The sequence below is a fragment of the Pyrus communis genome, unplaced genomic scaffold, assembly GCF_963583255.1.
Source record: "Pyrus communis unplaced genomic scaffold, drPyrComm1.1 SCAFFOLD_22, whole genome shotgun sequence".
Taxonomy (NCBI): Eukaryota; Viridiplantae; Streptophyta; class Magnoliopsida; order Rosales; family Rosaceae; genus Pyrus; species Pyrus communis.
This window is the reverse complement of record NW_026908893.1, coordinates 73,675-87,927: the sequence shown is the minus strand read 5'-3', so window position 1 is coordinate 87,927 and position 14,253 is coordinate 73,675. Positions and strand designations below refer to the sequence as shown.

The 14,253-nt window shown below is 37.0% G+C and overlaps 1 protein-coding gene and 1 long non-coding RNA gene across 2 annotated transcripts; both read left to right on the top strand.

The window, feature by feature from the left end:
* Positions 1–2,114: 2,114 nt before the first annotated feature.
* On the top strand, positions 2,115–5,801 carry LOC137724297 (uncharacterized). The gene is made up of 3 exons (XR_011067360.1): positions 2,115–2,688; positions 4,168–4,437; positions 5,152–5,801. It is a non-coding gene; the product is annotated as an uncharacterized lncRNA (long non-coding RNA).
* A 4,455-nt stretch (positions 5,802–10,256) lies between these two features.
* LOC137724323 (uncharacterized) lies at positions 10,257–10,769 on the top strand. The gene has a single exon (XM_068463066.1). It carries the CDS (start codon positions 10,257–10,259, stop codon positions 10,767–10,769), a length of 513 nt encoding a protein of 170 aa, XP_068319167.1.
* The last annotated feature ends 3,484 nt before the right edge of the window (positions 10,770–14,253 follow it).

Here is a 14,253-nt window from a genome sequence, read left to right as displayed (position 1 = left end):
TGGGAAAACTTATTACTAAGCCTTCTTATGACAAGATTCATTCGAATCCTCCCATTTTTCTACAATGGATTCAGGGGGACATTTGTGGACCGATTCACCCTCCATGCGGACCATTTAGATACTTTATGGTTTTGGTTGATGCTTCCACACGTTGGTCACACATGTGCTTGTTGTCCACAAGGAACGCTACATTTTCCAAACTGTTGGCTTAAGTTATCAAGCTCAGGGCTCACCATCCTGATTATCTGATCAAATCTATTTGATTGGATAATGCTGGAGAATTCACATCTAAAACTTTTGATGACTATTGCATGTCGGTTAGGGTTGAAGTTGAACATCAGAATCGTAGAAGAATGCGACGTGGAGACCCAAACTAGCTACAAAGTGGTTTTGCACACCTTCATCTGAGTGAACGACGACTCACTCTCAAGGTGGATAGCAAACACAGTGGTTAGAAAAGGCTTCTCAATGGAAAGCAAGCATTTAGCAGACAAACTGGAATTTATGGACATGGGAGTGGAATAGTAGAGAAGAACACACGTGTGATGCAAAAGGAAGAAGAACTAAGTAGTTGGTTCGTTAGATTGAGATCACAAGGCAAATAAACTATTCGGCGCCTCATCAAGAGTTTAAAACTCATAATCTTGAGAGAGAGAGCAAATTTTTAGTGTGATTACTGGGCACAACACTAATAATGCTATCAAATTATTATGCTTAAATTTATTTATTTTTCACAAATTAAATTTTTTTCACTTGTAAATGAGAGGTCTTAGGTTCGATTCTCACCAAATGCGAATTTGAACCACATTGTAAGGCTTAGTCTACTCCCCACCCCCTTAGCATAGATAATATCGTTTGTTAAAAAAAAACATAACATATCAATTTTGTCGTTTAATAGTACACAAAACATGCCACTTAATAGTACGATCTAATGGTATCCTTCTTCACTTATAAGTAAGAAGTCTTATATTTGATTCTCGTCGAAGGTGAATTTGAACCAAATTATTATTAGCCCATTATGAGGCTTAACCCACTCATTCACCCCTTAGTGTAGATAATATCTTTTGTTAAAAAAAAAAAAATAGTACATAACACATGAAAAAATTATTACTTGACTTATGTATAAGAAGCCTATAAAAATTCTCTTCACAATGACATCCAAATAAAGCTAAAATGGAGTAAGATTATCTCCCCTCAAATCCCCTCATCTTTGTACTTCTCTCTCTATAAAAGGTTAACTTATAGACAAAGAAAGACAAAGAGGAAAGTGTGAGAGAAAGATAGGAATTCAGAATGAGAGAGAATCTTACTCCGACTGAAATGGAAAACATGACCACATGTCCACAACTACAGATAAGTAGCACCAATCATGAGTGAGAGTGGGGCCTGACCTGAGCTATTTTGATTTGTTTTGATTAAGGCCACTATCTGTCTAAGGCTTCCTAGGCCATCTCCAATCGAATTAGGGGCAAATAACTATGTTTAGCCCTATAGCCTTGTAAGAAATTATATTTTAATGAACAATGTCAGACCATATTTTATACCATCTCCAACCAAGGGGGTCATAGGCCAAACATAGTCCTTTGGCAAAAAATTCATCTCCAACTGAGGGGGCCAAAAGGTCATAGGCCAAACATAAACCCCCTCAATAATTTATTATTTTAATTGAATTAATATAGTTAATTAAATTAAACTACCATATTAAAATAAGGTTTTCAGACATATTTTAAGTGCCACTTGCCACAATAACGAAGAAAGCGTGGTATTGTTGCACCTGCCACAAAGTCAAGCTTGACATTCTAACGTTGGAGGGCTAGCTGGAAATGGCCAACCCGCTGGCCTGATTTATGGGTTTTGGTCCGATAGACCCCACAAACTCTTTGGCCTAGCCCTCGATTGAAGACAATTTTCGTATCATTCCGAATTATTTTTAACCTTACGATATTTTGACTAGTCAGTTGGAGATAACCTTATTGCTACAAAGAAGGCTCAAGAAACAACGGGTCTAATGGTCACAACTCACAAGGATGGGTGGAGGGTGTTTCCGTCTTTCAAAAAAATCGAACATTCAAAAAGTGCAGAAAATTGCAACGGTCCGCAAATCAAATGCTTCCCTCTGGGGAGGGAGAGAAACCCTAATCGGAAAAGAAAATCCATCCATTTTTCTTTTGTGGGTTTGATTCGATACTTGGATTTTTCTATTTACTGATTATTTTGAATTTTAGAGCAGCAGGAGCTATTTATTTGGTAAATAGAGAGAGAGAGAGAGAGAGAGAGAGAGAGAGAAACCCTAATCGGAAAAGAAAGTCCATTTTTCTTTTGTGAGTTTGATTCGATACTTGGATTTTTCTATTTACTTATTACTTTGAATTTTAGAGCAGCAGGAGCTATTGATTTAGTAAATAGTTGATTTGATAAGTTGTTTGTAAATTGCCTGCTTTCTATTTTCTATTTATTTGTTATTGGGTGTTGGTGTTAAAGAATCATAATGGCCGCAGTAGATTTGAAGAAATCAGCAAAAACCCTAACAGCCGGTGATGAAAGTAAGATTACAAGTCAGACATCGGAAAATATGATCAAGCCTTGTCACTCCCACTTCTACAAATCCTAATCCCAGTTCCAATCCCAATATCCCAATATCCCAATCCCAATCCAGGAGGCTGATTGCCAACCCCAGCTTCCACTCAAGTAAGTAAACCATCCCTTATTTCTCTACACCTTATACTATTTTCTCATTACCTTTCCTTTATAAAAACATTTCTGTTTATAATTAGTCTATATTTTTTTGTGAATGTGTAGATATAGGATTATAGCAGAATTGTTTGCTCATATGAATTGTTCCTTGAGATTGCTTCTTCTGCGTAAAAGGTCGCCTACTTTTCAAAATGTTTTTGCTCAGGTGAAAGTCATGGCACAAAGATAATGCCTAACCCTTCACAATATTCCTGTTTGATAGTGCATTTCTTTCATTTGCTGGTTGGCGCCTAGCGGTGGTGGGTGTTGCTTTTCCACTTATAACCAAGTGTTCTTCTTTTCCTTTTCTTTTTTCAGAAAGTTCTTGCACATGCATCTTACTTAACTGAAATTTGTACTTCCGGAAACCATAAAGATAGATAGTATTTTGGTGCAGGACTAGAAAACTCTATGCACCAATCCAGATATGAATATCACCTTGCTAGTTGATGTTGTAGAAACTCACTCTCAAGTATCTGACTTTATGGCTCTGCGCCAAGTTTTTAATTTTAGGCTTATTCATTTCTTTGCCCTGCATCCTGAGGTATGCCTACTCTTTCTCAGAATATTTTCCCCACTTTTCCTTCTTCAATATGAAAGACTGCTGCAAGCTCCTTGATTGGTTCTAATAAGTATGTTTTAGCAAATGAAACTTGACTATATAAAACAGAAGATGTGGATCTCAACTGTGTAGGACATGAATAATGCCTAAAAATGTTAATTTAGCTTGATTTGAGTGACATATGATAGTCTTGTGGTATATGAAATGTTAGTGATCAGATTGAGCTGGCTTCAACTTAGTGATTCTGCTTTGTAGGATCGGGATTAGTTATTTAGTGACACCTAAAAGATGAAACAGTTGCATGCCAGAAAGTTTGATTGAGTAATTTTCGGATGACAGCCCATTTTGTATAAATGTACAAAGAAAAGATTAAGTTTATTTCAACAAATTGATTATGTTTCCTCCACTTGGGCATACCTCTTTGCATCCTGTATTAGTGTATTTGATTAATCGGATAGGTAATATTCTATGTAATATTTGGGTGTTAAAAGATAAAAGAAATGAACTCATGCATTTTTTTTTTTGAGATCAAGGCTTGTGATGTTCTAGATGCCATTTTGGTAGAGCCTTTTAGCCAAAGACAGCGTGTTGTTGTTGCTCAAACAGAAAAGACCCAGCTCTTAGCATCTCCATCCCCCGCGCCATCTGATGGTGTTAGGAACAACAAAAATGGGCAGAATAAAGTATTTACTATTCAATCTTCCAATTTTAAGAGTAAATCGGAGCTAGATATCTAAAAATGGGAAGTAGAAGGAATCATGTTTTGAATTTCGTATTATCAACCACTCAGTACAGCTGAACCACCCACAATGCTCTATTGCTTCAAGTGTATCTGAAAGCCCTCATGTAAAGCTCACCTCATCTGCTGACAGTTTCAGGTACAAATACCTGCACTATTGACACCAAGGAGATCAATGCCCAGTTGTGACGCCGAGCATGAGAGCATAAACAGCCAATCAACATCATGTTATAAGCCTGCAAAAAGAATTCTAGACTTCTCGCACTTGGAAGGTGATAAGATTGCATTGGATTGTATAACAGATTAGTCAGACTACTACAAAGTTGTAAACCAAAACATCCCTAAGACTACAGAAACACCTTTTGAGGATGAAAATGTTACTTTTTCTCTGGAACCACAAAAGGTATGTTATTTTAGAACTTTTCAATTATTCTAGTAAATTGGCATTGGCATACTTTAAATTTAGTTCTTTACTGTTTTCTTAAACTTGCATAGTCATAACTTTCTTTTCTAAAGGCTGTTGAATTGATTGACTTGGGGCAATTTTAAATTTTGTCAAGTGAAGTGTTTAGTTCAAGGTTCATGATGAGATCAACTAGATTTACTGCATCAAAACTCTGGTATTTTTCCTCTGGTGTGTGTGTGTTCATTTATCTTAAGAAAGCTCATACTATCGATCAATTCTGCATGATATGACACTAGGAAATATAATGATGTTTCTTTTGTCCAAGTAGATATTGTTTATGAGAACTTAAATGTGCAATCCCTTTTTTTGTACTTTTTACCTGTTACATCATTTGAACTTAATTCTGTCTCCCACTAACGTGGAGCCTATAGGTCAAGCAGATAATTGGTTACGCTGATAAGGATTGCAAGCGCATCATTGTGCCATCAAATCTCTGCTTGCATAGATGATGTGGTTACTATAGTTCACGGGATATTCAAGTCTTTAAACTGGTCCCTAATCACAAATTGTGCACAAGATAATTATGACTTATGAGTAGCTTGGATATTGTTAAAAGAAGTGTGTGTCAATGAGTTAAACTCTTGCTTTTTTTTTTGTTGCATTATCTAAACTAGGTGTTTCATGACTTGACCTTTTTTTTTTCCTTTTCAGGAGAAGTCAAAGAACATATTGATCTTCTTAAAGGGTATGCTCCAAATTTGTTCCATATGGAGTTGCTAGTGGAGATACTGTGTACAAGTAAGCTTCATTTTTATTCCGTTAATTTGTCAGTAACATCCTTACACATGAAGAGATGTCTGGTATGTGATTAGAAGACTTGATAAGATCAATGTTGTTAGGCCTTTTCCAGTGACATCAGTTTCTCATAAGAATATCAAAATTTCTGTAAAAAAATACCGTGAGAAATATCCTTCTGGTGTCCCCCAAAGGAAGGTTCTTACGTGTTGCCCACTATTCCCTCTGCGGTGGGGAATCATCTTTCTGGCCCATGGTGTGCACAAACCCTTTTAACACAAGGGATGAGCACATGATAGGTTTTTCTTTTTAATGTTAATGTTGGGCAGGAGCACCCACGCAATGTTAAGAGAATCTCAATTTGGTTAGGAACGTTGACTTTGTTTTTACTACAGTGTATTATTCGATTGAAGGTTATGTAGGGGAAATCACAGGTTTAACCCTTAATAATAAAGCATTTCTAGTATATCTTGTTCAGGTGTGGTCTTCTATCTCGTTTAACTTTGGTATATCTTGTTCAGTTTTATGAGGGAAAAATTATATCAAGAAGTTCCTGATTATCCTTTGTAGATTACAAGTTTATTTGTTGTAGAGAGATTATATTCACATCCCAAATCACTTTTTTCATACTTTCTTATTTTAAATATTTTTTTGATATTCTACACCTGACGAACACTTGATAGAAAATATTTTAAAAAATTAAAAAAGTATGAAAGACGTAATTTTCGATGTGTGAATATAATTTATTTCTTTTTGTATTATGGATATTTGTTTTTCATCTTATTCAAAAGCTTGTCACGACTATTTTCTTTAATACTGTTTTTTCATTTTAGAAGTTGGAAGCAAATCATTTGTCTGTCAAATTGATTTTTTTTTTGTCCGATGACAATGACGTGCAGAATCAAGAAGGTGGCAGATTCAAAATCAGTTGTGTCAAAGTTTGAGGAGAAGAGGATACAAGTGTACTAGTGACTGTGACAAGATTCGATCAACCGGAATTAGATCATCTCCGGATCTCTTCACTAGGGATCCGGATGATCAATTAATATCAACCGTTCATCAAAGATCATGCGGTCGCAATTGAATACTTTTTTATTTTCAAAAGTAAAGTAGTCTCGTTTTGCCTGAAAAATATATAAAAGAAAAAAGTTGTGGCCGCATGATTTTTTATGAACGGTTATTATTAATTGATTCTCATTATCCTCAGTGATGGAATGTCACATCCCGCCCCAGGGCAGATCACTTCTCGGTCCGCTCCACTACCGTAGCACGATATTGTCCACTTTGGGCTTACCATTCCCTCACGGTTTTGTTTTTTGGGCACTCACGAGCAACTTCCCATTGGGGGTCACCCATCATGGGATTGCTCTAGCCCTCTTCTCGCTTAACTTCGGAGTTCCTACAGAATCCGAAACCAGTGAGCTCCCAAAAGGCTTCGTGCTAGGTAAGGATGAGAATATACGTATAAGGATCACTCCCCTCTGCGATGTAGGATGTCACAATCCACCTCCCTTAAGGGTCTGACGTCCTCGTCGGCACACTTCCGGCCAAGAATTGGCTCTGACATCAATTTGTTACATCTCAGCCCGGGGCAAATCACTTTCCCGGCCCGCTCTACCACCGTAGCACGATATTGTCCGTTTTGGGCTTACCATTTCCTCATGGTTTTGTTTTTGGGAACTCACGAGCAACTTCCCAGTGGGTCATCCATCATGAGATTGCTCTAGCCCCCTTCTCGCTTAACTTCGGAGTTCCTACGGAACCCAAAGTTAATGAGCTCCCAAAATGCCTCGTGCTAGGTAGGGATGAGAATATACATATAAGAATCACTCCACTGGGCGATGTGGAATGTCACAATCCACCCCCCTTAGAGGCCCGACGTCCACCGTAGCACGATATTGTCTGCTTTGGGCTTACCATTCCCTCATGGTTTTGTTTTTTGGGAACTCACGATCAATACTTCTCAGTGGGTCACTCATAATGGGATTGCTCTAGCCCCCTTCTCGCTTAACTTCGGAGTTCCTACGAAACCCGAAACCAATGAGCTCCAAAAAGACCTCGTGCTAGGTAAGGATGAGAATATACGTAGAAGGATCACTCCCCTGGGCGATGTGGGATGTCACAGGGAATCCAAAAAGGATCTAATTCCTTTAGATATAAAAAAGAAAAAAATTGGGCCGCATAATATTTGATTAACGGTTGTTATTAATTGATTTCGGGGATCCCCAGTGAGGGAATTCGGAAAGGATCTAATTCCTGGAGTAGGATTATCTCTCCTCTTTTTTTTCCCTCCCTTCCTATTTGAACGGTCATGGTTAAGTTTCGTTAACATCTTATATTAATTTTTTATAGTAAGAGAAAGACAAAATAAAAGAATATGAGAGGAAGAGATGGAAAGATGATGGAAGAGAATCCTAGTCCCTAATTCCCGATCAACCAATTGAATTGATACAATGGCCCTGCAATGCAAATAATAATAATAATAATAATTTATTCGTTGACAAAAAAAATATGAATTTATTCGACAACTTGCAAAAAAAAAATATGAACTTATTTGACAACTTAATTCATTCATATAAGATGGGCAGGCATAGTCATTCACCTTTAGATTATGAATGGTGAAGAAAAATGAATGTGCTTTTGAACCTTATTATTAAATTTAAAGGAGATGATCACAAATCCTTGATTATTCAGAGTGAGCAAGAGAACAATACTCTGTAAAAAAATTCCTTATGATTTCATCGGTTTTGAACTCATGACCTCTTTTAACATAAACCTGACTAAGAAGGCACGTTACACATTGTTAAGAAAACTCACAAACATTATTAAAACACTATTCCACTAGAATAAGTATTAATTCAAGAAACAAAATACAATTTATAATGTACTTACTTATTGATTGTATATTTGTATAGATAGGTATTTGTTCACACGTGTGATGACAATATTTGTATTGAGTTCGACAATAAGTTTGTGATTCTTGTGACTTAGGTGGGTGGATCAAAAACTAATTATAAAGTATTTTTGTAAATATTCTATCATTTATAAATAAAAAAGACAAATTTTATGCGTGTCTTTCCTATGGTATAGTAAATGTATGTGCTTAATATATAGTTGTTTATGTATCTATAAAAAAAAACTATAATGTAAATTAAGCAAGCATTCTTATGATAGTTGTTTATGCATCTTAAAAAAAATTATAATGTAATTTAAGCAAATATTTTTAGGAATACAACGATACGTTGACTCTAAGGAGTAATGAGATAAATTGGTATCAAAGTTATTAGCCATGAAACTCGAACATAAGTCTCTCTTACTTAGGTGTGAAGAAGAATACCACTAATTAATGGCAATTGAGTAACTAGCTGGAAAAAAAAAAAAAAAAAAACTTTTTAAAGACGATATGAATAAATTTTGAAATAAAGCGAGATATATGAGGTCAAGTTCAACTTGTAAGCGAGATAGATGGCATCAAGTTCAAATTGTTTAGGAATCTCAAATGGCATAAAAAATAAAATTATTATTGGTCTGGTTTTTATAATAATTAACAAATTTAGAATAACAATGATGGAGATTAGTTCAAAAGAATACATAGACTCAAATCCACTTGTAGACCTTATTTGCATCTCAAAGGAAACTGTACTTTTAAGAAAAAAATTAATTCAAAATCTAAAATAAGTCTAAATTTAAATTCGTGCATCATTTGGAAAAGAATGTATATAAACCTTTGGGTGTTGAAAAGTCTGATGGCAATGAATGTCCACAGTTCATTAGCAGAATTCTTCAGCATGGGCAGAAGTTTTCAATGCCCATGCAAAGTGAAAGTTGAATATGAAAATACATAGAAATTGTATTGTCAAATGAAGTGTCGTAAGTTTCAAAATGCATTAACTGCATCAGTTTAGAGTTGCTCTATAAATAGAGCACTCCGCATGTTTTTAAGTTACAGAAAATATAAGAAGAAGAGAACGAGAGAAAAATATCAGTAACATCATCCATTCCTCTGCCTTTTATTTGTTATTCTCTTGTGCTATATTTTTAGTGTGACATTTAACATCTATCTTGCACCTACCGTTAAAAATGTTATCTCTTTAACTTTGACCTATTTATAATACGTTATCAGCACGAGTCTCTAAATATAATTATTCTCTCATCTCTCTTCGCCGAACGAACGAAAGAAAGAAAAAATGTTTCCTTTAAGGTTTTTACTGTTCATTTTCTTCCTCTGCCTCAACTGCGCGGTATACTCTCGCAACGAGCTGTTTGCTCCATGCCTGCTCTTAGTTCTTAATCTAACGGTTACATACATTTTTGATTACTTGTTTGGTGTAGAGATTGATTACTAACCTAGTATTTATTTATGTTAATTTTACTGCAATCCAAGATGATGCGGTACAATCGCCCATCTTGAACTGCAAATTTATTCTTACTGCGATCCAAAACGGTGCGGTATCATCGCCTATCTTGGACTGCAGATTTAATTTTACTGCAAATTTTAGGTGGAGCGGTATAATCGCCCACCCTACCCTGCATATTTAAATTTACCTGCTGTTTAATTTCATTGCAATTTTAGGTGGTACGGTATAATCTCCCACACTGCTCTGCATATTTAATTTTCCTGTTACTTGAGTGGTGCGGAATAATCGCCCATTCTATTACATTATTTCAATGAGAATGGTGCGGTACAATCGCCCTCCTTATTCACCCTGAAAATCTCGAGTTAGAAGTTTCGAGTACTTATCATTTTGACCTGAAGATCAAAATGAAAAATTTGTAAGAACCAGAAGTTCTAACATCATATTCCTCCAGGAATACATATTATTGCAAGTTCTTACACATCTCATTTTCTTTCAGAAAAGAAAATGGCGAACTTGACGAAGCTTGAATTTGCTGCCCTGGATATTACCGGGAAGAATTACCTGACCTAGGTACTGGATACCAAGATCCATCTGGAAGCAGGGAATCTTGGAGGTACCATTAGGGAAGGGAGCAACTCATCCTCTCAAGATCGGGTAAAGGCTATGATTTTCATTCAACGCCATCTTGATGAGGCGCTAAAGAGCGAATACTTAACGGTTGAAGATCCGTTAGCTCTCTGGAATGCCTTGAGAAACAGATACAATCACCAGACAACGGTGATTCTTCCAAGGGCCCGCTATGAGTGGACTCATCTGAGGATCCAAGACTTCAAGTCAGTGGCAGAATACAATTCTGCATTGTTCAGAATTACCTCTCAGATGAAGCTCTGTGGGGATATTATTACTAAGGAGCATATGCTGGAAAAGACTCTCAGCACATTTCATGCCTCCAACGTGCTCCTGCAGCAGCAGTATAGAGTGCGATGCTACACTGAGTACAACCAGCTGATATCTGTGTTCTTAGTAGCTGAACAGAATAATGAGCTCCTGATGAAAAACCATCATTCTCGACCTACTGGATCTGCACCATTCTCAGAAGTGAATGCTGTTTCCCTCGAAGTGAACGCCACATCCTCTGGTTGTGATAATCATAAACGAGGACGTGGCCACAAGTGAGGTCGATGGAATAGGAAAGGCAAGAACCATGGAGTTCAGTTTCACAACCAGGTTCCGAGGCATAATTCAGGCCCGAACTTCAAAATTGTGAATCGCCACAAAGGCAAAGTTCATATGAACAATGCTCCCTGGAACTCTGAAGGAGCCTGCCATAGGTGTGGTGGCAATGGGCATTGGGCGCGTACTTGTCGTACCCCAAAACATCTAGTGGATCTGTATCAAGCCTCCCTCAAGGAGAAGGGTGTCGCGACCAATTTTCTCGACCAAGCTAGACCAATGGATATACCTGATCCAGTGTTTGACTTATCAGGGCAGTTGAACACAACTCATCTAGATGTTCCAGACTTTATTGTGGAAAGGGGAAATAAAGTATACCGGTTCGATTGAATCATTGATGTACTTTTATTATGCTGAACTTGTAGTATTTCAGATTCAATAAAAGTGGCATGTAAATTTCTTGTTATAACTTGCTTTTAACTCTGATTCTCTTATTTAGAGAGCATGAATAAAAACTGTGGTTATTCTCAGAACATGAGAAATGGCGGAGATATTTGTCTTGCAGACAGTACAACCACACATACAATACTTCGTGATCGAAAGTATTTCTCAAGTTTAATACTTACAAGAGTAGGGGTAACAACAATATCAGGACCTTCAGATGTAATTGAAGGTTCAGGGCAAGCCCAGATTATGTTACCAAATGGAACAATATTGTCCATACAGAATGCATTGTATGCCGCTCGATCTACTCGAAATTTGTTGAGTTTCAAAGACATACGTTTAAATGGATACCACATTGAAACAAAAAGTGCAGAAAATGTGGAGTATCTATGCATTACCTCCAATGTTACCCAGAAGCGTATATTGGAGAAGTTGTGTGGTATGTCGAGTAGATTGTATTATACATACATAAGGACAATTGAATCACATACTGTCATGAACCAGAAGTTTATTGATTCAAAAGTTTACATGTTTTGGCATGACCGTCTGGGTCATCCAGGATCTACCATGATGCATAGGATCATTACCAACTCTAATGGACATCCATTAATGAGCAGACATATTGCTGCCTCAAATGATAACCCTTGCAAAGCTTGTTCTCAAGGGAAGTCGGTAATTAGACCATCTCAACTAAAGGTTGATGCTGAATCCCCATCATTTCTGCAAAGAATTCAAGGGGATATTTGTGGGCCTATTCAACCATCATGTGGACCATTTCAATATTTTATGGTTTTGGTTGATGTATCTACCCGATGGTTACATGTTTGTCTCTTGTCTACTCAGAATGTAGCCTTTGCGAGACTCCTTGCTCAGATAATTAAGTTACGAGCACAGTTCCCAGATTATCCCATTAAGTCAATCCGACTTGATAATGCTGGTGAATTTACGTATCAAACATTTGATGATTATTGCATGACTTTGGACATTGATGTTGAACACTCTGTTCCTCATGTCCATACTCAAAATAGTTTAGCAGAAGCATTGATCAAGCGACTTCAGTTAATAGCTCGCACTCTGCTTATGAAAACCAAATTGCCAGTCTCTGCATGGGGACATGCTATCTTACATGCTGCATCATTGGTTCGATTGAGATCTATAGCCAACCATCAATACTCTTCAGTACAACTCGTGTTTGGACATCAGCCAAACATTTCCCATTTACGAGTTTTTGGTTGTGCTTTATGTGCCTATTGCACCGCCACAACGCACTAAAATGGGACCTCAGTGTAGACTGAGAATTTATGTGGGTTTTGATTTACCATTTATCATTACATATTTGGAACCCTTGACAGGTGATATGTTTACAGCTCGTTTTGCTGATTGTCACTTTGATGAGACAATTTTCCCGTCATTAGGGGTAGAAAAGACCGTTCCAGAAGAACGGAAAGAGCTGACATGGGTTGTTCCCACCTTGTCTCATTTTGATCCTCGCAGCATTCAATGTGAAAATGAAGTGAGAAGGATCGTTCATCTTCAAAGCATTGCCAATCAATGTCAGATGCATTTAATGATGCTATGAAAGTGACAAAATCACATATACCAGCTGCAAATGCATCTGCAAGAATTGATGTCCCTATTGGACAAAATAAAGTGGTAGCGAATGATTCATCTGGTGCACGCCTGAAGCGTGGTAGACCCCAAGGTTCAAAAGATTCAGCCCCTCGAAAGAGAAAGTCGAGGGCACAACTGAATCCAAATGAAATCATTCAGGAAGAGAAAATGAATGATATATCTACAATTCATGATTCTGGACTTCCATAAAAAGAAAATGTCATTGATGATACATATGTCCCTGAAGAGACAGAAGTCCATGAAAGCAAAGAAATCTCTATAAATTATGCATGTACAAATAAATTGTGGGATCAGAATGAAATAATCATCGATGATATGTTTGCATTCGCAGTAGCCACTGAAATCATCTTAAGTGATGATATTGAGCCCCGCTCTGTTGATGAATGCAAACAGAGACAGGATTGGCCTAAGTGGAAAGATGCAATTCAGGCATAATTAAATTCCTTGGAAATGCGGAATGTTTTTGGACCAGTAGTCCAAACCCCGCCTAGTGTAAACCCCGTGGGTTACAAATGGGTATTCACAAGGAAACGCAATGAGAAAAACGAGATCGCAAGATACAAAGCACGACTCGTTACACAAGATTTTTCTCAAAGACCTGAAATTGATTATGAAGAGACATACTCTCCTGTAATGAACGCAATTACGTTCTGTTACTTAATAAGTTTAGTGGTTTTAGAAAGACTTGACATGCGACTTATGGATGTCATCACTGCGTATCTATATGGAGAATTAGATACTGACATCTATATGAAAGTCCCAGAAGGACTTAAGTTGCCTGAAACAAGTAACAAACCACGAGGTATGCTCTCGATCAAATTAAGGCGATCATTGTATGGACTGAAACAATCTGAACGAATGTAGTATAATTGTCTTAGTGAGTATTTGATCAAAGAAGGGTATATCAGCAATGTTATTTGTCCTTGTGTGTTCATTAAGAAATTCAATTCTGGATTCGCTATAGTGGCAGTATATGTTGATGATATGAATCTAGTTGGAACTCCTGAAGAGCTCAATAAAACTGCTAAATATCTGAAAAGCGAATTTGAAATGAAAGACCTTGGAAAAACAAAATATTGTCTCGGCCTGCAGATCGAGCATTATGCTAGTGGAATTTTGATCCACCAATCAGCTTACATTGAAAAAATTATGAAGCGATTTGGTATAGACAAGGCTTATCCACTAAGCACGCCAATGGTTGTTCGTTCTTTGGACATTAAGAAAGATCCATTTCGTCCAAAAGAAGATGATGAACTGGTCCTTGGTCCAGAAGTACCATATCTGAGTGCAGTAGGTGCTTTGTTGTATTTAGCACAATGTACTAGACCAGATATAGCTTTTTCAGTTAACTTATTAGCAAGGTATAGCTCTACTCTAACAATTTGCCATTGGAAGGGTATCAAAGATGTAT

Excerpts from the sequence above, each read along its gene's own strand:
- LOC137724323 (XM_068463066.1), top strand. The coding sequence starts at position 10,257 with ATGATTTTCATTCAACGCCATCTTGATGAGGCGCTAAAGAGCGAATAC.